This window comes from Nylanderia fulva, unplaced genomic scaffold (genome assembly GCF_048542155.1).
Source record: "Nylanderia fulva isolate GAGA-0341 unplaced genomic scaffold, ASM4854215v1 Scaffold111, whole genome shotgun sequence".
Lineage (NCBI taxonomy): Eukaryota > Metazoa > Arthropoda > Insecta > Hymenoptera > Formicidae > Nylanderia > Nylanderia fulva.
In genome coordinates, this window is record NW_028189313.1 from 257,008 (window position 1) to 283,109 (window position 26,102).

General features: G+C 36.2%; 4 protein-coding genes across 4 annotated transcripts; all 4 read right to left on the bottom strand.

Annotated features, from left to right (window-relative positions):
* Nucleotides 1-1,481: 1,481 nt before the first annotated feature.
* LOC146724902 (uncharacterized) lies at nt 1,482-2,126 on the bottom strand. Its single transcript, XM_085488328.1, has one exon. It carries the CDS (start codon nt 2,124-2,126, stop codon nt 1,482-1,484), a length of 645 nt encoding a protein of 214 aa, XP_085344454.1.
* Nucleotides 2,127-2,174: 48 nt separating this feature from the next.
* On the bottom strand, nt 2,175-3,365 carry LOC146724903 (uncharacterized). The gene has a single exon (XM_085488333.1). It carries the CDS (start codon nt 3,363-3,365, stop codon nt 2,175-2,177), a length of 1,191 nt encoding a protein of 396 aa, XP_085344459.1.
* Nucleotides 3,366-3,556: 191 nt separating this feature from the next.
* LOC146724904 (uncharacterized) lies at nt 3,557-4,486 on the bottom strand. Its single transcript, XM_085488342.1, has one exon. The coding sequence runs from the start codon at nt 4,484-4,486 to the stop codon at nt 3,557-3,559; it is 930 nt and encodes a 309-aa protein (XP_085344468.1).
* An 843-nt stretch (nt 4,487-5,329) lies between these two features.
* Nucleotides 5,330-6,511, bottom strand: LOC146724905 (uncharacterized). The gene has a single exon (XM_085488347.1). The coding sequence runs from the start codon at nt 6,509-6,511 to the stop codon at nt 5,330-5,332; it is 1,182 nt and encodes a 393-aa protein (XP_085344473.1).
* Between the last annotated feature and the right edge of the window lie 19,591 nt (nt 6,512-26,102).

The following is a 26,102-nucleotide window of genomic DNA, read 5'->3' on the forward strand; positions in this document are numbered from 1 at the left end:
TACTTCTGTGCAACACACGTTCATAACAACGTTGCAATGTTTGAATGTCTTGTTAAAAACCTTTATATTTTGGCCTTCAAAAGCTACTGTAAAAGCAACTTTCCCGGAAGCTTTTAAAAAACATTATCCAGAAACTCGTGTGATAATCGATTGTACTGAAGTAAATACCGAAATACCGCCAAAGGTAAAAGAAAGAGTTTCGATGTACTCTGAATGCAAATATCATCATACAATAAAATTTTTAGTAGGATGTATGGAGATGTTGTTTTTGCTGATAAAGGTTTTCCAACAATTCGAGCTCAAGTTGAAAATAAAAATGCAGTTTTTGTTATGCCCCCGTTCCTTAAAAATCCTCAATTTTCATCAGAGGAAGTAGAAGAAACATACAATATTGCTTCGGTGAGAATACATATAGAACAAATTATGCAAAAGATTAAAGATTTTTATATTTTTTCCAAAGTACCTGTATCACTATTTCCTTACATAGATAAAATTGTTTTTGTTGTTTGCGCTTTGATAAATCTTGAAAAACCAATCATTCAAGAATAATAAATAGTATAATGTATGGTAGAAACTCTTGCGGTTCAAGAGTCGATTCTTTGTTTTTTCCTTTCGTGATTTAGTATTTAGAGTTTGTGGAGAAATGAAACTACACCTTTGATGGGAAAAAGCCTGCGCGGCATAAAAAACCCATTTATTGAAATGTATTCAATATGTATCGTATAAGGATGTCGCTCGCCTTTCGTGCTCGGCACGAAGATCGGCCGGCGACGTCTCTTTGTAATATACGTATTCACTCTTGGAATTTTGCGAGCGTTTAACGTATAACACAATAAACGTATGAAATCAGATCCCGCAATGACATATAAAAACGTATACAAGAAACGTATAATATCAGATCACGCAATTATCGCTACACAAAGAAAGAACGACTCGCACGCGTGCACACGTTAAACGCTACTTCTCGAATGAATCCCGCACGCACAAGACACACACACCGTTGCGCTGTGGCGCGATAATTTTTGATTGGCACTGTCGTGCTAGCGGCCGAGAGACCTTTTTATCTATGCACTCATTAATTACCGACCGTCGTATATTAGTATAGAACGAAACTTAATAAACTAAATATTAAGAATAACGAATATTTATTGTCCCAAACGGGAAAAATTAAATTAAACTTAATCATTAGACTCGTAAATATTTCGCATAAATATATTCGCCATTCACCGAACATTCTCCCCCCGTTGGGAGTGCAACGAGCAAAACGAATTCGTCTAGGTGTGCGTCTGTGCATGCAGCGGACGTTCGATTCTTAACAATAACGCTTGTTACAGTTGGCGCATAAATTTCAAACAAGTCGACTGCTTAGTAAAGCAATCGCTTATTGTTTCGCATGGTCGTGTAAATATTAAATGATTTAAATTGTTGAAAGCAAATAAAAATTACATCTTCTCGATTACATAATAAATGAACTTAAAGTCTTAGGCGTCCGTAGGTAACGAACAGATAGACGTTGCATTTCTTTTAAAGGTCCCATGTGAGGTTTTAATCGTGACCACTCTGACCACGCCGTCGTCCCCCGGATGTAACTCGACCACCCGTCCCAGCCTCCACTGCATACAGGGTTGATTTTTGTCAATTAGTAAGACAATAGAGTCCAGTTTCAGATTAACATCCTTTTTAATCCATTTTTGTCGTTTCTGTAATTCCGTTAAATATTCTAATTGCCATCGTCGCCAAAATTCTTGTCGAATCTTTGTAATTAATTGCCATGACGATAAGCGATTATCTGCAACACAAGAGAAATCAGTTTCCGGCAGCATTGTGAAAGGTCTGCCAATAAGCAAATGTGCAGGCGTTAATGCGATTGGATCGTTTGGATCGGTAGAAAGGGGACATAAAGGTCTCGAATTCAAAATTGCTTCGATTTCTACCGTTAGGGTGTTCAATTCTTCGTATGTAAACAAGAGATCGCGCATTACTCGTTTTAAATGGTGCTTGCTCGACTTCACAGCGGTCTCCCAGAGACCGCTGAACTGTGGCGAATTCGGTGGATTAAAATGCCATTCGATCCTGTTTTCTAAGGTAAATTTATGCAATTGAGTACAAAATTCCTCGGATCCCATTAGGGCGTAAAGTTCGCGGAATTGATTTTTCGCGCCTACGAAATTGATTCAATTGTCCGAGTAAATATGCGCCGGAACACCTCGACGACTGACGAATCTTTTCAGAGATGCTATAAAAGCATCTGTTGATAAATCGGTTACTATTTCGATATGAATGGCCTTGGTTGACATGCATATGAATATACAACCGTAGACCTTGATGCTACTGCGATTACGATGCTTTTTCTCCTTGACGAGAATTGGGCCAAAATAATCGACGCCCGTGTGATAAAACGGAGCTACGTTATCGAGTCTTAATTTTGGCAAATCTGCCATTTTATATTTCGCGTTCTCGGAACGAAAACGTGCACATCTGACGCACCGACGAATGACTCTACGCACTTGATTGCGACCGTCAATTATCCAGAAACGTTGTCGAACATTATACAGTGTCGATTGTATTCCCGTATAATAAAATTTTTCATGAATGTACCGAATGTAGAGATCCGTGACGTAGTTGCAAGACGGTAAAAGAATTGGGTGTTTCTGATGAGACGATATGTTGGCCTTATGAATTCGTCCTCCGACGCGCAATAAACCGTGTTCGTCAATTATCAAGTTTAACGATCCAAGCTTTGTGCATTTTACCTCTCCGCCCGTTAATAAACGATTTATTTCGTCTTGAAATTGAACCTGCTGTATGAGCTTTATGATGCGTCGTTCGGTTTCCTCTATTTCGTTGACTGATAAAACGCCGGTGTTTTCGTTGGAACGCAAGAATCGTAAGCAGTACGCGACTATTCGTATTAATTTAGTATACGATGAAAATTTTTCCAATATCTCTTCGGAATGAATTTGTACCGTTAGACATGTTGTCTTCTTTATTCCGGGCAATTCGTCTGTATGTGTTACGATAGAGCGCGGCCATTTGGCTTCCGATCGCGAGAGCCACGATGGACCTTGAAACCACGTTTCGTTGTTTAGAAATTCTTGAGGTAGTTGACCCCTTGATAACGCGTCCGCTGGGTTGTGTTCCGTGCGAACATGCCGCCACTCGATTCCTTCGCTAACTTTCTGAATTTCTCGTACTCGATTTGCTTCGAATTGTTTCAATTCGCTAGGATGCTTGTTTAACCATGATAGCGCTATCGTGGAATCCGACCAAAATATGATCTTATTAGGCTTAAACGTGAGTATCGCATGTATTTCGTTGTAAAGTTGAGCGAGCATTAACGCTCCGCATAATTCTAGACGAGACATGGTCTGTCCCGCGGGCGGTGCGACGCGACCCTTAGAACACAAAAGCCGCATGAGAATTTCGTTATCTTTATTACTTGAACGTACGTATATGCAATCTCCGTAACCGGCCTTGCTGGCATCGGAAAATCCGTGAAGTTGAATATCGATCGCATCGCTTATCAGTACATGTCGATTTATTTCTAAATTATCAATTAATGCGAGCTGTTCTGAGAAGGACTGCCAAGCATTTTGTAATGCGTGGGGAACGGATCGTCCCAATCTGTTTTTGCCTTCCAGCATTGTTGCAGAAGGATTTTAGAAATGAGCATGACCGGACCAAGTAGGCCGAGAGGGTCAAAAATCTTAGCGATTTCGGATAAAATAAATCGTTTAGTAATCCTCTCGGGACGCTCAATAGTTTTAACTGTATAAAATAATTCATCGCGCTGTGCATTCCAGGAGATGCCTAACGTTTTTCGAATCGGATTTTTATCAGTAAGAAATTCTAGATCGTTAAGTCTTTCCGGTAGATTTTCTAAAGCTCGCGGATGATTTGATGCCCATTGGCGTATATCAAAACCACCGCGTTTCAATATTTCAATGATTTTATCGCGAATGTGAATAAGCTCTTCAAGCGTATTTGCGCCTGATAGTAAATCATCTACATAAAAATCATTGTGTAAGATTTTTGCTCCTATCGGAAATTTCGAGCCTTCATCTCTCGCGAGTTTTTGTCTTGTCCGAATAGCTAGAAACGGCGCCGATGATACACCGAATGTTATCGTATTTAATTGAAAAACTTGAATTTTATCCGCGTGAAGCCAAAAAATTCGTTGATATCTACGATCGTCCGGATGTATCCAAACTTGTCGATACATCTTAGCTATATCGGCCGTCAATACGTATTTGAACGTACGAAAACGCACGAGATGTTTGAATAATTTTAATTGAATGGTCGGACCGATCATCAAAGTATCGTTTAAGGAAATGCCTTTACTCGATTTTGCGGAGGCATCGAAAACTACTCGCGTTTTTGTAGTTGCGCTTGTAGCCTTTATGACTGTATGATGCGGAAGATAATAACCGCTGAGAGATTCGTCAGTAACTCGCGATATATGACCTAATTTGATGTATTCGTTCATGACTCAATAATAATCGCGTTTGAGTTCTGGATCAGAATCGAGTCTCCTTTGTATTCCGATGAAACGTCGCAACGCTATTGATCGAGAATTTCCGAAATCGGGATTTCGTATTCGAAATGGCAGACGAACCGTGTAGCGTTCTGAACTATCGCGTGTAACATTTTTCACGAAGTGCATTTCGCATTCGTTATTTTCTATCGTTTTGATTTGACAAGCGTTCGCGTCGTCGAGTAGCCAAAATTTTTCAATTTGTTTTTTTAATTCAGTTAATTGACAAAACCCTTGATTGCCGTTTGTGGCTTTTGCCGTTCCGCCAGCGATTGTCCATCCGAGCTGTGTTTTCTGTAGAAACAGATCAAGACCGTCGCGTGATAAATCGATTTGTCCGATTGATAATAACGACATTGTTGCTCCCGAGCCGATAAGCATGTCGATTTTTTGTAGTAGATAAAATTGTGGATCAGCCAAATTTATAATTCGCGGTATGTTAATTGATTCGCGAGGAAACGTTTCGTTTGGAGTCCTATCGGAAATTTTAGGAATCACTAAAAACTCAAGAGTTTTGTTAAAGTCGTTAAACCGTGAATAGAATGTGCACTTGACAATGCCTCTAGCAAACGTATTCATGTTGTCGATCGCACCTACAGGAAGAACGCATGAACGTATCGGTAATTTCAATTTCGTTGCAAGATCTGTTGTAATAAAATGTGCCGTGGAGCACGTGTCTAATAATGCACGGCATGTTACGAAATTACCGTTTGAATCTTTAATTCGTATTTGTGCGCTTAATATTAATTCCGATTGTAAAGTTCGCGCCGTAAAGCTATGAGCGATTACGTCTTGTCATGCCGATTCGGTTTTTGTCTCTGCGATGCCGTCAGACGCACCGTCTTTCTTAAATTTGGTTGATGTCGTTTCCGACTTGGCGAATTCCTCGTGTAAAAGGGTATTATGAAATTTCGAACATTTTTTGCAATGTGAAAATGAGCATTTGCCGTAATGTGTACGCAAACAATTTCTGCACAACGATGTCCTTTTCGCGAAATCTTGACGTTGTCGTATCGTCATTTTCATGAATTCGGGACACTTGTATACGTAATGCATTTCCCCCTTGCACAGCGGACAATTCGCCTTGTTTGTTGACATTTTAGTCATTAATGTACGCGTGCCTTGATTTGTTCTTTGCATTTTTGATGCTTTAAAATCCTTTTCGTCGAATGGTCTCTTGGTTTCTTCCGATTTAACGTGCGATTTATCTTGTTCAACTGAATACAAACGATATGCAGTTTCCGAAATAAATTTGTAAATTTGATCGAGCGTCGGTGCTAGATTTGAATCAAGCGTTTCTTCCCATTTCGCGCGAATGTGATTCGGTAATGCCCGTTCCAATATTCGAACTAATAAATGTTCGCCGAGTTTTATATTTAATGTTGCGAGCATGTTCACATGTTGACGCATGTCGTCGACGAGTTTCGAAAGACCCTTATGTGTGGCCTTCGTTTGCACCGGCAAATCTAAAATCAAATCGAGATGGTTAACGATTAGAATGCGTGGTTTGTCGTACGAATCGAGCATTAATTTCCAAGCTGTTTTATAATTTTCTTTGCTTACGTCGTAAATAGAAATTTTATTTAACGCGTCACCCTGTAAACAGCCCTTGAGATAAGCGAATTTCTGTAAATTGTTCATATCGGTACATGAATCAATTACCGCGACGAATATATTTCTAAAAGATAACCATTTGCCAAAATCGCCATCGAATTTAGGTAAATCGGCATACGGAAGTTTGATTCGACGCGTCCCTTGGTCAATTATTACTGATGTAGTATTTAATTCATTTGCGCGTTGCGTATTTGTCGACGGATAAAGCGACTCAAATTTCGCGACAAGCGCGTAATAACGATCTTGTATGTCGTCGAATTCTAAAAGAGCATCATTATCTGACTCAATTAATAGCGCGAGCTCATCATGTAAATCCTCGTATGCGGTAAACAATTCCTTTATGCGGGAGAAACGCGCCTTCATATTTGCGGGTTCAAGTTTTGCTTCCGCAAAAATTTTTTCCAGTTTGGTTATCTACGTTTTTAACGTAATACGTTTTCGATTTATTATCTTCACGCGTTCCGTCATCTTGATGACTCGTTACAAAGAACGCGCGAGAACAAAGAATAATAGCCGCTACGTCGCTTCGATGTTTATATTGCTGTTATGGTAAACACGCCCGAACCCGTATCGACTTACGGGCGCGGTGTCTTTTGTCGCTGCCCGCGAGACGAACACAGAACGCCTCTTGATTATAAGTATCGTATAAACTCGCACACTGATGCGACTGATAATAGCAAATCTATATGTAATATATTCGTAGAAAATATATTTTACATGAAACGTATAGCAAATGAACAATGCAAATATTCATGCAAGAAAGTACGTGTATTGAAGGAACAATGCAAAAATGTTCGTATGTAAAATATGTAATGAATACTTATTTTTCGGTTCTGTTGACCTTTGGCAGCAATATGATGAGGCTGGGGGTGGCGAGTCTGAGGACGACGAACGGCTGATGACAGAGATTTCTCGTCGATGTGGTCGTAGTTTCGCATCCGATTCTTCTGACACCAAATTGTATGGTAGAAACTCTTGCGGTTCAAGAGTCCCACCGATCCTTTGTTTTTTTCTTTCGTGATTTAGTATTTAGAGTTTGTGGAGAAATGAAACTACACCTTTGATGGGAAAAAGCCTGCGCGGCATAAAAAACCCATTTATTGAAATGTATTCAATATGTATCGTATAAGGATGTCGCTCGCCTTTCGTGCTCGGCACGAAGATCGGCCGGCGACGTCTCTTTGTAATATACGTATTCACTCTTGGAATTTTGCGAGCGTTTAACGTATAACACAATAAACGTATGAAATCAGATCACGCAATGACATATAAAAACGTATACAAGAAACGTATAATATCAGATCGCGCAATTATCGCTACACAAAGAAAGAACGACTCGCACGTGTGCACACGTTGGACGCTACTTCTCGAATGAATCCCGCACGCACAAGACACACACCGTTGCGCTGTGGCGCGATAATTTTTGATTGGCACTGTCGTGCTAGCGGCCGAGAGACCTTTTTATCTATGCACTCATTAATTACCGACCGTCGTATATTAGTACAGAACGAAACTTAATAAACTAAATATTAAGAATAACGAATATTTATTGTCCCAAACGGGAAAAATTAAATTAAACTTAATCATTAGACTCGTGAATATTTCGCATAAATATATTCGCCATTCACCGAACATATAGCTTATTGTTTATACAGTTGTCAAATAAAAGAAATCCTGTACACTAAGCTGAAATAAATAATTATATTAATAAATACAAAAAAAATATATACAATAGAATTTGGTTGACTTTGGTTTTTATTTTTCAGTGTTTCATGTTTTCCATCGTATACAAAGATGACCTATAAGAATACACTTAATCATTTTTTCAGTCTTAACATTTCTAAATTAACTTTTCTATAACATTTTAGAAATACATAAAAATTATAACTCATTCATAAAATTATAAAAATACATAACAGCCTCATAGAAATCTTTTAAATTACAGATAACGGCAGGCTTAGAAAAATCTGTTAAACTACAGATAACACACAGGTTTATAAAAATCTTAAACTATAACTAACATAATTACATATTTATGAGTACATTGCATATAATTTTGGAAGATAATAATTAAAGTAAAATTGCTTCATGCAAAGCTAGGTTTGTCAAAAATTTCTTATTTCGATGAATCGATATTAAAACGCTTCCTTTTGGAGAATAAATAAATAAATCACAGAGAGCAATATTCGTAACATACATTTGAAGCTGGACTTGAGTAAAAATTGAATGATTTTCGTTTAATTGCAAACCGTTCTCATTTATCTTTAGGTACTTAACATTCAATTTTGATAATTCTTTATCAAAGATTGGTACATTTCTACAATTATATGGACATTTGACTTTAACGACACGTTTTTCCCAAATATTTGACCCATAGACTAGAATTCCATCTGGAGAACAACTTAACCACGGTTGTATTAGACAAATGATGAGACTAACTTTGATCACTTTACTTGTAGAATTTAAGAGTTTCTAGTATTCTCGAAGAGCGTGATCTTCAGTTTTCTTCCCGTATGACATAGCAGAAGTTTCAACTTTTTTGGGAGTTAGCAGATTGGTAATAACTTTATCTGCATCGTAACGAGTTCCTTTAACTCTGTGGCCATTACTTTAGTAGTTAAGCGTAATTTTCTTTCTTTGAACCATTCGGAATTTTGTGATTGATCAATGGTCTCAACGCTAATTTGCAATCCGGCAATTATATGACAGCACACTTTTTCATTGTAGAAATTATACAATTCATTAGAAATATTAATATCGATAGAATCTGTAGTAGATTGAGTATTTCCCCATTGAAGCATAAATATCTCCAGTGTAATTTTTCTGACCTTCTCCTCTAAAGCTCTTTTTTCTGTAATCCGGGTAATTTCCACTAATGACTCTGCTGCCCATTATCTCTACGTGATTTTTTCTTCAAATTTTAACATGGTGAAAAGAGGCGTTTGAACCAAAGATTCTCCTAAAATTGTTGTTGAAACTTGACAAGGATATAGTGCAGCAGCTTTGGTACACAAAGATTTCGGTGAAAACAAAGTCGATATTTTTATGCCTTTATCATAACCTAATAACTGACGATGAGAAGGCTTTCCCCATTCTTGAGAACGACTTGTTTTTGATGTGGCACTCTCAGAATTAATAAAATAAATTAAAGCACACATATGTGTTTGCATTTTCCAGATTAGCCGGCTTTACAGGAACACACAGCATTCGTAACATTTCTGTTACAATCAAGCTAAGAAATTAAAGTTATTTGATTATTTTTAATTTTAAGTGTATATATATAATTTCATAAGTCACAAACAAATTTTTAATACGTACCGTTATTTTTATATTATAAAGATTTGACACATTAGTTTGCGCTACCACTTCACTGGTTATAATAAATACATTTTCGTTTACATCTTCTGTTTCTTCTACATTTAGTACATGTCTTGATTCGAATAATGTTTTTCCGGAACGATTATGAGTTCCGTTGGGATTCTCCGGTGATCTTGCATCAAGAAAAACAAACAAAAAAAAGAGAAATTGCAGAAATGTTTTATATAAAAAAACAAAGTAAAAGGCATTAATTTACAGAAAGATACGGAGAATTTTAGTGGGATTTATGATCGTGTTCTTGACGCTATTTAAATTATTTTTATTTTTACCTATTTATTTATTTATTTGACTTTGTTATGAGGTTTTACATTGCGAAAGACACATTAGTTTTGTCTCGATTTTCTTAACGCGTAGTGACTAAGATTCTTGCTAACTGTTAACATCTATTTATTTCTTGCTTACTTCTGTCAATTCTACATTGTTCATTAAAACAATGGTGAATATTGTCGGTGGTATGCAGTAAATTTGATTTATTGTATTAATTTATTATGCATTTACGTTTGGTATGTAACATATTTTTGTATATGAATTTATAATTATTTGTTGCAATAAAATGTATTAAAATTATAATTATTTTTATGTAACTTTTTATAGATTTACTTGAAAAGAGCTGCAATGACAGCCGAAACGTTGTATTTTAACTAATTATTTATAATAAATGATTGCCAGTTTAGTCGACTTTTACCATTGAGGAAAGATTTTTATTAATTTTTTTCCCTTTATATCATTTTGACCCCGTATCCGATTATTAATTACTGGACGAAAACCGTATTTTATAATTTTTTTCATTTTTGCACATTTAAAATTTTCACCACAATAATTTTATAACTGGACGCACGAGAGCGCGCACATCGGCAGTAGTGGTGCTCTCTATAGTTTACGCACGGTCCCTATTCGTGTGCTCGTATTTGGGCCTACATGAACGCTACTACACACATGATATAAGAGAGACAAATATAGATCCGAGAATGCTATAATCTCTCCTTGTCACTCTTGTATGTTACCACGGAAATTCCTCATGAGCTGCTCTTAGATATAGATCTAGTGAGAATTATATACGCCTAGATATTTCATCGAAGAAGTTACATGGCTTTGTGAAATATTTTTTTATATATTCTTTATATAATTACGCAACCTTGTTTAACGCCGAATTTTGCATTTTAACTCTTAAAAATTTATAATAAATAAAATACACAACTAAGATTAAAACACGGCTCTGCAATATATTCAATATAAATCACAAATAAGGCCTAAAGAGCCATACGCGGATGTTGCTGCGTACATTTCCAACAAAAATTAAGTTTTCGTTGGAAATAAACCATGCACAAGGCACGTATCCTTCTCGGTGTACTACCAAGACTTAAAATTTAAAATAATCTCATACTTGAGATTTCATTTCCCTTTAACCCTCCTACGAAAAATAATTAAAGTTGATAAGAGCAATCGCAACCCGGCAAGCGAAAGGTTTTGGGTTCGATTCCCGATTCAGCGACTTTCGGATCTATATTTTTGTTTCGCATTTATTTAATTATTTTTCGTAGGGGGTTAAAGGGTTATTGCAATTAAATCTCACGTATAAGATTATTTCAAATTTTAAGTCTTGGTAGTACACCGAGAAGGATACGTACCTTGTGCACGGTTTATTTCCAACGAAAACTTAATTTTCGTTGGAAATGTACGCAGCAACATCCGCGTATGGCTATTTAGGTCTTTATTATTTGTGATTTATATTGAAAATAAAATACAGATTCGCGGTTACCCTAACCTGACCCGTTGCTAGCTGCGTGGTTCCTCACATTTATTATAAATTTTATTTTGATCTTTTTGCCAGCAAATGACGTTGTACAAGAATGCGGAAAATCTTATTAATTATAAATATCATCATTTTATTGAGATTTATTCATTGTCAGTATTTTGGCTACAATTTGGAAAAGAATAAATTCTAGTTTCCAGCCGGCCGACAGACATCCGCCATGTCTCCTGTCGACCCTTAAGATATCTAGAAAACGTCTTTTAGTAATGTCTTATAGATGTATTAAAAATCTGTCTTTAAAACGTCTGCAAGACATCTTTTGAAAATGTATTAAAGACGTCTTAAAAAATTGTCTTTAAGACGAAAATATCTGTAGGACATGCTTCTTATCTGGGATCGTTCGCGCGTATCGATAATGCTTTCGGGCGTCGTCTCTCAGCGGCACATGCGATAAAGAGCTCAACTGCGCCCGCTGCGCCGGTTACGAATTCTCGCGGCCGCTTTCGGAACAATATAAATACATAATTTAAAAATAAATAATTTATGTTTACTATAATGTGCTTATATTTTTTTACAATATTTTCGACAAAAGATTCAATTATAATTCAGGATACAATATATATGTATTTCTACAAAATTAGATTAGATTTATACAGATATTTTCGTCTTAAAGACAATTTTTCAAGACGTCTTTAATACATTTTCAAAAGACGTCTTCCAGACGTTTTAAAGACAGCTTTTTAATACGTTTATAAGACATTGCCAAAAGACGTATTTTATTAAAAAATTGTTGATTATAGATATACACAGAAGCGGATATAAAATACGATTTTTATTTATTATTATAATTTTTTAATATAATAATTTTAAAACGATCTTTATTGATCAATGATTAATGATTAGATAATAATTAATAAATGAAAGTGAGATAATATAAAAGAGAAGAGAAAAAGAAGAAAAAAAATTAAAGAATTAAAATATAATATATAACAAGTTTAGAATCGAAGGGTCTGAATAGCTCAATTGGTAAGAGTAGTCGCCCGGCAAGCCAAAGGTCTCGAATAACAAAGTTAAAGATGCGATTGCCAGACTAGATTTAAAATACAAGGTTGAAAAGAATCTATTGACCAACACTGGCTAAAGATGATACTTTTTTTATTAAAAAAGCGACGTTTCGACCCTGAATTGGATCCTCTTCAAACTACAAAAATTAATTAAAATACTCGTACAATGCAAGTAACAGACAAAGTTAATAACGCAACCGAAAAACAATTTTGATTTATGGTAATAATTTAGTAATTAATAATACTTTGAATTCAATGTGGAAGTATAAACGCTATGCATGAGTGATGTCAAATTGATATGTGATGTTCATTTTGACAAATATAAAGAGAGACTGACACATTAAATTAGCTAACAAGGAGTCAAAACGTTATTAAGAAAGAAATAAAAGTCAACTAGATAAAATGAGAAAAATAAATACAAAAAAATTAAAAATAAAGGAGTATAAAAAGGCTTACAAGAGCTGTATAAATAGCAATTAAGTTTACTAAGAATCAACGCATATAATAAGAAGTTATAAAATACAAGCAAAAAATTAATAAAACACAGTTAATCGCATATATGAAAAACAATTACATTTATGGACCTGAAGGCGGCGTTTGATTCGGTAGATAGGGAGGTGTTAATGGAGGCAATGAAGAGGAGGGGAGTGAGGGAGGGTTTAAGGAGTAGGATAGAAGAGGTGTACAGGGAAACGAGGAGTAAGGTAAGAGTGGGGAAGGAGGAGGGAGAAAATTTTTGGACGGCAAGGGGGGTGAGGCAAGGTTGCCCAATGAGTCCGCACTTATTCAGTTTGCTGATAGCGGATATAGAGGAAGTGCTAAGAAAAGGAGGTTGGGGGGGGGGGTGAAACTGGGAGGGGAAAAGGTGCATTGTTTGGCGTACGCAGATGACATGGTACTGTTGGCGGAGGATGAGGAAGGGATGATACATATGTTGGGGAAAATGGAGAGTTATATGGACAAGAAAAGGTTAGAGGTGAATGTGGATAAGACAAAGGTAATGAGGTTTAAAAAGGGAGGAGGAAGAATGAAGAGAGTGGAGTGGAGATGGAAAGGAAAAAGGTTAGAGGAAGTGAAAGAATTTACATATTTAGGGTATAAGCTACAGAGAAACGGGGGGCAGGAGGCGCAGGTAAAGAACAGAGTTAGGAAAGCAGGAGCGGTGATAAGACAGGTGTGGGGAATGGGAAAGAGAAAGTTTGCAGGAGACTGGATGAAAAGAGTATGGCTAATGGAAAGGTTGGTGGGGACGGTGTTGGAATATGGGGCGGAAATATGGGGATGGAAGGAGAGGAGAGAGATGGAGGCAATGCAGGAGCGATGGATTAGGTGGACGTTAGGAGTAGACTGGTGCACGCCGGGGTATATGGTAAGAGAGGAGATAGGAAAAGACAAATTTAGGATAAGGGCAGGAAGGAGGGCGGTAGGGTATGAGAGGAAGTTGGAGGAAGGAAGGGGAGGAAGTTTAGCGAGGAAATGTTTTGAGGATATGAAAGAGAGGATAAGAGGAGGAAAGGAAAGAACGATGTGGGAGGAAGAGAGGGAGAAATTCTGGGAAGAAAGAGGAATAGAAGGGAAAGAGATGGAGGAAAAAAGGGGAAGGGGAGAGGAAGTATATGAGGGGTGGGAGCAGAAAGACAGGGAAAGGCAAAAGGAGGAAAGATGGGAGAGGATAAGAGAGTCGAGATATAATAGATGGTATGGGGAATGGAAGGAGGAGGGTTTACCGGAATACCTGAGAAAGGGATAGGGGGAAAGTAGATGGAGAAGGATAGTTAGGTTCAGAATGAACAATGAGATGAGAGGGGCAAGATACTGGGAAGAAGAGGAGAAAAGAAGATGTAGGTTATGTGGGATAGAAGAAGAAACATGGGAGCATGTGATAGGAGAATGTGGGGGAGAAGGGGAGAAGGGAAACTGGTGGGAAAGAATGAAGGAAATATTGCAGGAAGGAGGAGAAGGGGAAGGATGGATGAGAGAAATAGAGAAAAAGAGGGAAGAGGGAAGAACGGAAGAAAAGGGGGAGGGAGGGGAAAAGGAAGAAGGAAGTATGAGGAGGAGAATGAGTGAGGTATGAATGAGGTGGTGGAGAATATATGGGGAATCGGAAGCCGAAGCGAAGCGAGGTAGGGACGGCTCTTTCTCTCTCTAAAGTAGTAGATAAGTAGGTTAAGGTAGAATTAAGTTATTTGTAAATTAGATGTAAGAGTAGAGATAAGAGTAGATATAAGTAAAGATTGTAAGAGTTTGTGTAAGGTTGGGGAACGCTCCTTCAAAAGCGCCTTCAATCCCTCAGGGGAAGAATAAAGAATTGATGAAAAACAATTACATTAAAATAAATTAAATAAATATAGACTTATAGCGGAAAGTTAAAATGAAGTCAGACGGACGTTTCGACTTAAGAACCAACGTTACAGTCGTATTCTAACCGTAGTGTCGTGAAGAAGGCGTGGGTTTAAATTTTGTTATCAAGTTTGACATCATTATAATTATGTAAGCATATCTCATATATTTTAAAGATTGTGTTAGTTATCGTTTACAATTAGATTATAAAATTTGATCGGTTACAGAAATCACAAGATCATGTCTTTTATAATCAGAGTTCATCTCAATCAGTTAATTAGAGGTGAAATAAGTATTTATGAGATGATGCACAGAACAGATATCTTCACGACTCCCACAACGCTTACGGTTTACTTTTTTGTTTACTATTTGAATAATTATTTACTTGTAACTTCTCTTTAAATAATTGACTGTCTATTGCTAACTTATTTAATATCTGTTTATTGTAAAATATTTTAAACACATTATGACTTCCGTAGGTTATTAGTTTGATACAATGTTTTAGTTGATTTTTTTTGTAATTATTTATAATTTGTGCTGAAGACGACTTGAAAAATCAAGTCGAAACGTCCGTCTGACTTTATTTTAACTTTCCACTATGAGTCTATATTTACTTAATTTATTTTAATATAATTGTTAAATTTCATATATGCGATTAACCGTGTTTTATTAATTTTTTGCTTGTATCTTATAACTTCTTATTATATGCGTTGATTCTTAGTAAACTTAATTGCCATTTATACAGCTCTTGTAAGCTTTTTTATACTCCTTTATTTTTAATATAAAAGAGTTTTCTCAATTGTGATTCAAATAAATTAATACAAATAAAAAACTCCTTTGACACAAAAAACAAAAATATATATGAAACGAAAGTGATAATAATGTTAACACTGAATACTTAAAGGTAAAGTAATAATAATAAAATAAATATATAAACAGAAGTCGAGTAATACATTAAAAATAATAAAATAATATAATGCAATAATAACATAAATTAATATAATACATTAAAAAGGATAAAAATAAATTAAGAATATTGTCATAAATAGAATTTAAATTTTCCGTGTCTCTTTGCAAATTTATTCGAATTCTTTCGTTTCTTGTTAAAAATCATTTCACTTATTTCTCTCTTTTTTACATTAGCTTCATTATGTAAGATGAAAACATGCGATCAATTGAAGTCATGATTAAGTAAGGCTCTGTGTGTACTAATGACCGAGTAATTGAGTTATTAAATTCATGTTTCTTAATGTTAGAATTATGATCTTTTATGCATGTCTGAAGGTTTGGTTTGCCCGTTATAACATGAAGTGCAATTCTTACAAGAAATTCTGTATACGACATTAGTTCTTTTATATGGAGGCAATTGGTCTTTCCCTTTTTTAATCAATTTATCAAGTCTATTAGGAACCGTATAAACGACTTCGACCCTTATGGATGATTTAGAGTCTTACTGTCTGGATGCTTTATCTTTTTTACTATCTGTCTACTACAGATATATAGACGATATATTTGCTATTGTTCCGAGGAATCAGATTGACAATATTCTGTTGCAATTTAATGACTATCATCCGAGATTACAGTTCACTTGTGAAATTGAATCGAATAGTTGCATTAATTTTTTAGATACCACCGTAATACGGAAAAATCAAAATTTAATAACTAATTGGTACCGGCCTATTTTTTCAGGGAGATACATTAATTTTTATTCGAACCACCCGCACAAAAATATAAAATCAATACTATTCTTAGTCTTATCGATAGAGCTATTTTACTGTCGGACAATAGTTTTCATGCACAGAATATTTTAATGGTTAAACAGATTCTTCTTAATAACTGCTATCCAAGTTCATTAATTGAATCTATCATTAATAGAAGGATGAAGATTTTACAGTTTAGGTCACAGGATAATTATCCATCAGGTGGAAAAAAAGCTTTTGACACTTCTAATATAATTGTTTTTCCATTTGTCAAAGGATTAAGTGATTATATTCAACAAGTGTTAAAAGACTGTGGCCTTGAAGTCGTTTATACGGTTCCTAATAAACTTGATAAATTAAAAAAGGGAAAGACCAACTGCCTCCATATAAGAGAACGTCGTATACAGAATTTCTTGTAAGAATTGCACTTCATGTTATATCGGGCAAACCAAACGTTACCTTCAGACATGCATAAAAGAACATAATTCTAACATTAAGAAACATGAATCCAATAACTCAATTACTCGGTCATTAGTAAACACAGAGCCTTACTTAATCATGACTTCGATTGGCATGTTTTCATCTTACATAATGAAACTAATGTAAAAAAGAGAAAAATAAGTGAAATGATTTTTAACAAAAAACGAAAGAATTCGATAAATTTGCAAAGAGACACGGAAAATTTAAATTTTATTTATGACGATATTCTTAATTTATTTTAATTCTTTTTAATGTATTATAATATTTATATTATTATTTTATGTTTATGAAGTTAGCACCGCCATTTTGGAAAACAAAAAAAATCAAAGTTGTGCTAGATTGTGCTAGGCTTGTGCTATGTTGTGCCGCAAACCGCACTTCGATATCTCAAAAAAAAAGCGAAAATTGAAAAAAATTGTTTTTAAGGCCCAACACCGCCATTTTGTCAAAATGAAAAAAACACAATTGTGCTAGATTGTGCTAGACTTGTGCTAGTTTGTGCCGCAAACCAAAGTTCGATAACACAATTAATTTATTAGAAAATGGCAATTTAAAAAATAGTCGCAGCACCGCCATTTTGAAAAACAAAAAAAATCAAAGTTGTGCTAGATTGTGCTAGGCTTGTGCTATGTTGTGCCGCAAACCTCATTTTGATATCTCAAAAAAAAGAAGCGAAAATTGAAAAAAATCGTTTTTAAGATCCAACACCGATTCTATGTCCATAATTCGGCTTTTCGATTATCCGACGAAGATAATATGGCATATCTGAGTTGTGCTAGCCTAGCACAAGTCAGCACAATTGTCCATTTCCTCAGCACAGCGATATTAAGGACACTTTACTCTTGAGCGCGACTCTTTGCGCCCGCATTCTATGCCCATAATTCGGCTTTTCGATTATCCGAAGAAGACAGTATTGCATATCTGAGTTGTGCTAGCCTAGCACAAGTCAGCACAATTGTCCATTTCCTCAGCACAGCGATATTAAGGACACTTTACTCTTGAGCGCGACTCTTTGCGCCCGCATTCTATGCCCATAATTCGGCTTTTCGATTATCCGAAGAAGACAGTATTGCATATCTGAGTTGTGCTAGCCTAGCACAAGTCAGCACAACTGTCCATTTCCTCAGCACAGCGATATTAAGGACACTTTACTCTTGAGCGCGACTCTTTGCGCCCGCATTCTATGTCCATAATTCGGCTTTTCAATTATCCGACGAAGATAATATGGTATATCTGAGTTGTGCTAGCCTAGCACAAGTCAACACAACTGTTGATTGATATGCAATACCGTCTTCGTCGGATAATTAAAAAACCAGCATAACTGTTGATTTCCTTAGATTGGTGATGTTAAGAGTACTAAACAACAATTTATATGAGTCTCGCCTTGGCGCTTGAAGAGATTATAAAATTTCTTTATCGAGCTCCAAACAAATCTGTCATTGCGGAAACTAATGCCCGCACGATCGACGTTAAGATCGATCCTTATCAAGATTTTCGATTGATAAGGAGAATTAAGGAGAATTGAAAGTTAAAAACCCCAGGTTAAACCAATGCTCGGTTACTCGATATATGCAACTTCCGAGAATATACTTACTTAAGATTACAAGGATAGATTATACGGCAGTAATTAAACAGAGGGACTAGCATTTCATCACCACTCGTTTCAGTCGATAAGCGTTTTTCTTCTCTCGCGTGCCAGTGACTATCCTCTTCAGATTGTCGTTGTTGCTCCAACAACCGTTGTTCCAGTAACTTTTGTTCATTGTCAACACCACTGTTAAAACTGTCGATCGGATTGGCGCTACGCAACTGCGACTGCTCCGTCGTATTCTGTGGTTGTCGGGAGGGTTTTGGTGACGGCACATCATCTGCACCCCAGGACATGGCTTGTACTCTTCTGTTCTCTCGTCTCATTGTCTCCTGCTGCTGATGTTTCTCTTTTATCAAGATCTCATGAAGTTTCTCTAATTTCTTTAAAAGTTGGTCTCTTGCTAGATTCGTAACTTTAACATAAAGACATCAAGGAGTATAATCGTGACAGGCAGTGATTGGGAAGCACGAGTCGTTCTCCATTCTCCAGTTTACATAGCACTTCATTACTCTTCAAACCTTGGAATGGTTTGACGCCTAACATTAAAATCTCCCACATACATACACCGAACAATCCAAACGTCGGACGAAGTTGTAAATCTTCGAAAGTTTATGTTTTCTGGTGTCATCCACTTGATTAGGTAGTTTACACTTGCTTGCGGTATAATAACTCTGATCTTCCACTCATCTACTGAGGTCGAAATCTGCCAACGTAGATTATTGAGCAGAAAAACGGTGCTGAGTTAAGAAAAAATCTCTCTAGGAAATCATTTTTTTCGTTAGAGCCAGTGCGGAAAAGTAAAACTTAAGGAAAAAGAGACCGCCAATATCACGAAAGTAAATTTCGAATTATAAAAGATGGATGTAAAACCTAATATATCGAGACTGTGGCAATTACTGGAGCCACCTAACGGTGCTCATGTCGTGGACGAAAATGGCAAAGTCCTTCCACCGAGTTCGGCAGTTTTTAAAGATCTTTCTAAGACATTGATAGCCGAATACCCAACTATGACCCCACAAAATATTTACACAATAATTCTAAGTCGTAGGTACAATGTTTACGACCGATTAGTGGCGGCTCTTGATATCGTCAATGCTGACATATCCACGAAATCGAAAACGCTCGACTCAACAGGCAATGATAGCATTAGTGGTGTCATTGTGTTTACCATTGATATCACTGAATTATGGCCAAAAATTCAACCTGAATCGATATCATATGAATTCCAGGATGGAAGAAAACGCGATTTATATTGCTTGAGAAGACACTCGTAGACCAGTATATTATATGAAAAGATATGGGCGGAAACCAGAATGCCATGTGCTATTTCTTTCCGTAACGCAAAAATTTCCGAAACTGGTATTTTTGCAACAATCTCAGGAAAATGTTCTGAGTGTAAGTGTGAGTTTCTTGGGCGTGTTGCGAACGAACCCCAACCAGACATTAGCATACTTATGGAATGCACTATTCAGGGCTTTGATCCAGTCGTGAAACACGTTAAAAAACGGCAGTTCAGAGGCGAAACGCGGACCGCTGTCGCCAAGCAATTAGTTGAAGGCAACAGACTGCCTTGCCAATGGCGCCGTGCAGAAGCAGACAGACTAATGACACGCTTAGGCGAGAAAGAACCACCTCATCTATACAGCGGTAAGGTACTCCGCAAAGCCAAGCACGAGCGACAGGATAAACTCTTAGATATTCAATCTGAGAATGTACAATATTTGAAAGCCTCCATCTAATGATGTACAGCGAAAAGTTTAATGGCGCGATAAAAAGAATCGGCCTTAATCCACTGATAGTTATGTACTGGTCTAAGGAACAGGAAGCAGTGTACGACCACTATCACGATACCGTGTATATTGACGGTACAGGATCTTTGGTAAAAAAGTTGAAACTGCCAAATGGAAACCTGTGCCCGCACATATACTTATATCAAATCGTGACACAAGTAGGTAATAAGACTGCACCTATCGTCCAAATGTTGTCTTCTGCGCAGAGCACTGACGACATTCTGATGTGGTTACGAGTATTTTTGAAGACTGTCCATGCAAAACGATCCGTGATTCGTGTGCCCAAAGAATGTGTTACTGATTTTGATAAGGCACTTCTTGGAGCAGCAGCGCAGGCATTCGGTCAAGTACTCAGCCTCAAACAATATTTAATGATTTGCTTTGATCTTTTGATAAACAACACTGATACGTCCATGAACAGAATACCTCCATGCCTCATACGGCTCGACGTTTGTCACTTCTCAAACATGCTCGCGAGATGGAAATGCTTCAGTGACAAGCATCCTCAAGTACGGAAATTTTATTTGAGGGCAGTGGCAATATTACGAAAGCAGGAAACCTTGGAGAAGTTTACGAAAATAGCGACAGCAATTCTGATGCTAGCTCTGAATCATAACGGGCAACCCGGTGGACACGTGGAACAATCACGGAATTTTCTTGCTGGGAAGATCCGAGGATCGTCATCAGTTGAAGTGGAAGATGACATACACGACGATAAGGGAACAGAAGAGATTCCGCATTCTGAGATTGATGAGAATTATATGGTAAACTCGAACCTCCATCAATGAATAGAAACGCTGTACGGAGACATTCTCGAACGGATCGAGGCTGAAAAGAACACTATCGAGATAAACGGATATTACTGTCCTAAATTCGCTAAAAAGTTGAAAGCATTGCTCATGTATTTTCCTCTGTTTACCGAAGTTATGCGCGGTGTATTTCGATACGGATCGGTCAACGCCACATCTGCAGCAATCGAATCCGAATTCAATAATCTGAAACATCGTACGTTCAAGAATATCTCCTTACCATTGCGCGTGGACAAATTTGTCGCGCAACATATCTTTTCACTACCAGGGAAGTTAAAGATAGCGATGGCTGATACGGAAATCAATTCGTTTTGTGATTCGATTAGTGAGAATGAACGCGATCGCCACATTAATTCCGAGGTTTCATTTGAAAATTGAACCTGCCAAGAGCAAGAGATATCGATGCTGATAGAAAAGAAGGCAGAACCGATAAAACAGGACGTTTGTCTGATTCCATCGAAAATACCGAATATTACAGTCCCGCTGACAGATGTTGAAGATAAAGAGAACGAGGGAAATGTAATTGATCTTGAAGAAATGCGAGCCGAACACAACTGGCGTAATAAAAATCCAAGCCAGAAAAAAACGTTTAGATACGCGGATCTGTATCCTTGGATTAATACCAGTACGACTTTCTGCACTGACTTACCGATAATTCCCAATGGAAACCGATGCTCGATTGTGCGAGATAAGAAACAATCGTTCATTGTCCGAAACACATGTGGCTTTGACAGTCTTTGTCAAATATTAGCCCTTACAGCATCGCATAATAACGTTTATGGAAACGAGATTAAAGATTATACATCTTCAATCTTCTCCTGTGTGAATGAATTGCTTAAGGCAGGTCTATCGACTAAGTTTTATTCAAGCAGAGTGAATGCCCTCAATATTCCACAACTGAAACAGGAGAATCGTCAGAATCGTATCATACAAATCATTGCTACGGCCAACATTGCAGACATGGCGATTTGGATGTTCAAAGATTATCCAAGCTGTATTATAGAAAAACGCTGCGCTACTTGCGAGAAAGAAAGCGTCAAACGCATAATTGTCATGTCTGTCGATTTTGACATGTGGATGAGATGGTGCGATCGGTCTTCCTGACGCTCTATGTCGAGGCGACTCCTGGCCCAGACCATGCTGTGAAAAGCTTCCGATGTGTGAAATAAAATATGGTCTACACTTAATAATCGAAACAGCCTTCGGCGATGATAAGCTGCAACGATTAAGAGACTTCCCAGATCGTCTCACAATGCCGGGGAACGCGATCTATCAGTTAGCCGGGATAGTGGTGTACGAAGGGAGCTACAATCCAAACTCAATAGGGCATTACATAGCGTACATTAAAACTGGCTCTATTTGGCTGTTATTCGATGATCTGAAAGTAAAGGCGAAGCCGCAGAATATCGATAGCGAAATCGAAGTTCAGGCACATTTGTGCATATACGTAAAAGTATAGCTTAACGCCAACACTACACTAATGCGATGAAACTCCATTTAAGAGATACATAAGAGAGATTTCATCATTACTCATATATTTTATCTACAATACAATACGTTTGAAAATTAACAAAAAAAACAAAAAGAAACAAAAAATAATCCTATATTTTATCTACTATACATTTTAAATTCTTATTCATATATCTTATCTACTATAATTATTCATATATCTTAGCTAATATACATTTAAAAAATTAATTAAAAAACAAACAAAAAATAAAAAACAACGAAAAAAAACAAAAAAAAAACAAATGGGACACATCTGTTAATACACTAGGATTTCAGCGGTAGCCTCCACGTGGCGTGTCCTGGGCAGGCAAATAATGTACTGGCTAATATCGCTAATAATATTTCTAAGGTTGTGACTAACAATTTTTGATATGTGCTACACCTGAGAAACTAGATGTTTATGAAGTTAGCACCAGATATTGCATATCTGACTTATGCCAGTCTAACACAACTCAGATATGCCATATTATCTTCGTCGAATAATCGAAAAGCCGAATTATGGACATAGAATGCGGGCGCAAAGAGTAGCGCTCAAGAGTAAAGTGTCCTTAATATCGCTGTGCTGAGGAAATAGACAGTTGTGCTGACTTGTGCTAGGCTAGCACAACTTAGATATGCAATACTGTCTTCGTCGGGTAATTGAAAAGCCGAATTATGAACATAGAATCGGTGTTGGATCTTAAAAACGATTTTTTTCAATTTTTGCTTCTTTTTTTTGAGATATCGAAATGCGGTTTGCGGCACAACATAGCACAAACCTAGCACAATCTAGCACAACTTTGATTTTTTTTGTTTTTCAAAATGGCGGTGCTGCGACTATTTTTTAAATTGCCATTTTCTAATAAATTAATTGCGTTATCGAACTTTGGTTTGCGGCACAAACTAGCACAAGTCTAGCACAATCTAGCACAATTGTGTTTTTTTCATTTTGACAAAATGGCGGTGTTGGGCCTTAAAAACAATTTTTTTCAATTTTCGCTTCTTTTTTTGAGATATCGAAGTGCGGTTTGCGGCACAACATAGCACAAGCCTAGCACAATCTAGCACAACTTTGATTTTTTTTGTTTTCCAAAATGGCGGTGCTAACTTCATAAACATTATTATTTTATTATTTTTAATGTATAATTCGACTTCTGTTTATCTATTTATTTTATTATTTTTACTTTACCTTTAACTATTCAGTGTTAACATATTATTATCACTTTCGTTTCATATATGTTTTTGTTTTTTGTGTCGAAGGAGTTTTTTATTTGTATTTATTTTTCTCATTTTATCTAGTTGACTTTTATTTCTCTTTTAATAACGTTTTAACTCCTTGTTAGCTAATTTATTGTGTCAGTCCCTCTTTATATTTGTCAAAATGAACATCACATATCAATTTGATAGAATATTTGATACGATATTCTGTTAAGTTTTTAAATCTTCGACTCATACTCTAATTTGACATCACTCATGCATAGCGTTTATACTTCCACATTAAATTAAAGGTATTATTAATTACTAAATTATTACCATAAATCAAAATTGTTTTTTGGTTGCGTTATTAACTTTATCTGTTACGTACATTGTATTTTAATTAATTTTTGTAGTTTGAAGAGGACCCAATTCAGGATCGAAACGTCGCTTTTTTAATAAAAAAAGTATCATCCAGCCAGTGTCGATCAATAGATTCTTTTCAACCTTGTATAATATAAATATTTAGCATTATTTATTGCACATATATTTATTGAAAACTATTATTAAAAATTAAGTAATGAGAAAAGCACGCGCTGCGTGCTAGTTTCTTTTCCGTTTCTAAAAAAGGCATGTTATTGATATTGTTATCGCTTTTACGCAATGCTGATTGACTGTCTGGATTTGCGTTGTGCGTATATTCGTAACATTGAGAAATTGTTATCGCAAGGGTTAGCAATTTAACAGTTTATTCAAAATAAAATTTTGTACCATGGTGCGGCTGTTATTACGAGGATTAGCAGCTTAATAGTTTGTTAAAAATAAAATAATAATAAACTATATATTATAATACTTTAAACTTGATTAATAGTTTTAATAGATAAAAACTGATTCAGTCAAAAAATATTAATATAAGAGTTTTAACAAGGCTCTGTAATATAAATATAAATTTAACGTATAAGACGGGCAACAAGAGCCAAATCGCGGATGACAATGCGTTATCCTAACGAAACTAAATAATTTTCCGTTAGAATTAAATACCGGTGCACAAGGCACCAAATTTTACTTGGACACGGCCAAGATTTTAAAATATGAAATAATCTCATATTTGAGATTTAATTTCAATACCCCCTTTAACACCCCCACGGAAAATAAATAAATGAATGCAAGAGAAAAATATAGATCCGAAAATCGCTGAATCGGGAAACGAATCCGAGACCTTTCGCTTGCCGGGCGACAGCTCTTCCAGCTGAGCTATTCAGATCCTTTCGATTCTATACTTTTCTCTGTTATATATATTAATGTTGGTAAACAAACGCATTTTTAAGCCAGCGTGTATCAATATAAGAGTTTTAACAAGGCTCTGTAATATAAATATAAATTTAACGTATAAGACGGGCAACAAGAGCCAAATCGCGGATGACAATGCGTTATCCTAACGAAACTAAATAATTTTCCGTTAGAATTAAATACCGGTGCACAAGGCACCAAATTTTACTTGGACACGGCCAAGATTTTAAAATATGAAATAATCTCATATTTGAGATTTAATTTCAATACTCCCTTTAACACCCCCACGGAAAATAAATAAATGAATGCAAGAGAAAAATATAGATCCGAAAATCGCTGAATCGGGAATTCATTTATTTATTTTCCGTGGGGGTGTTAAAGGGGGTATTGAAATTAAATCTCAAATATGAGATTATTTCATATTTTAAAATCTTGGCCGTGTCCAAGTAAAATTTGGTGCCTTGTGCACTGGTATTTAATTCTAACGGAAAATTATTTACTTTCGTTAGGATAACGCATTGTCATCCGCGATTTGGCTCTTGTTGCCCGTCTTATACGTCAAAAAATATTAATAAAGGGATAAGATTATCAGATATTCTTTTTTACTCTTACTTATTATATACAGGGTGTTCTAAAAGATACGGTTAAAAGAGATATTCCTCACACCTAAAGATGAAAAACTGTGATATGAACATAGGTGAGGAAACGCTCTTTTCAGTTAAAGCTTTTCTGAGTATGCGACGTTACGGTAAATGAGAGTGATCTTGTTTGCCAGGCAAAAATTAGAAAAATATTGACTTTTAAGGGGATGCCGGACTGACGGCCGAACTCCGATAGATTAGCACCATACAATCACACATATGCACGTATATACACATACACATGCATATACACACACACATATGCGTGAAAATTTATTAATATATAACTTTTTTATTAGATTTGTAATCTTACTTCTAATTGTTCATTAATATTTTTTCATGTTACCCCTATAATTACACTATTATGCGAGCTATATCTTATGCACAGACAAACTGCAGAACTTTTTTTATTAAATAATTATTGTAATGAACT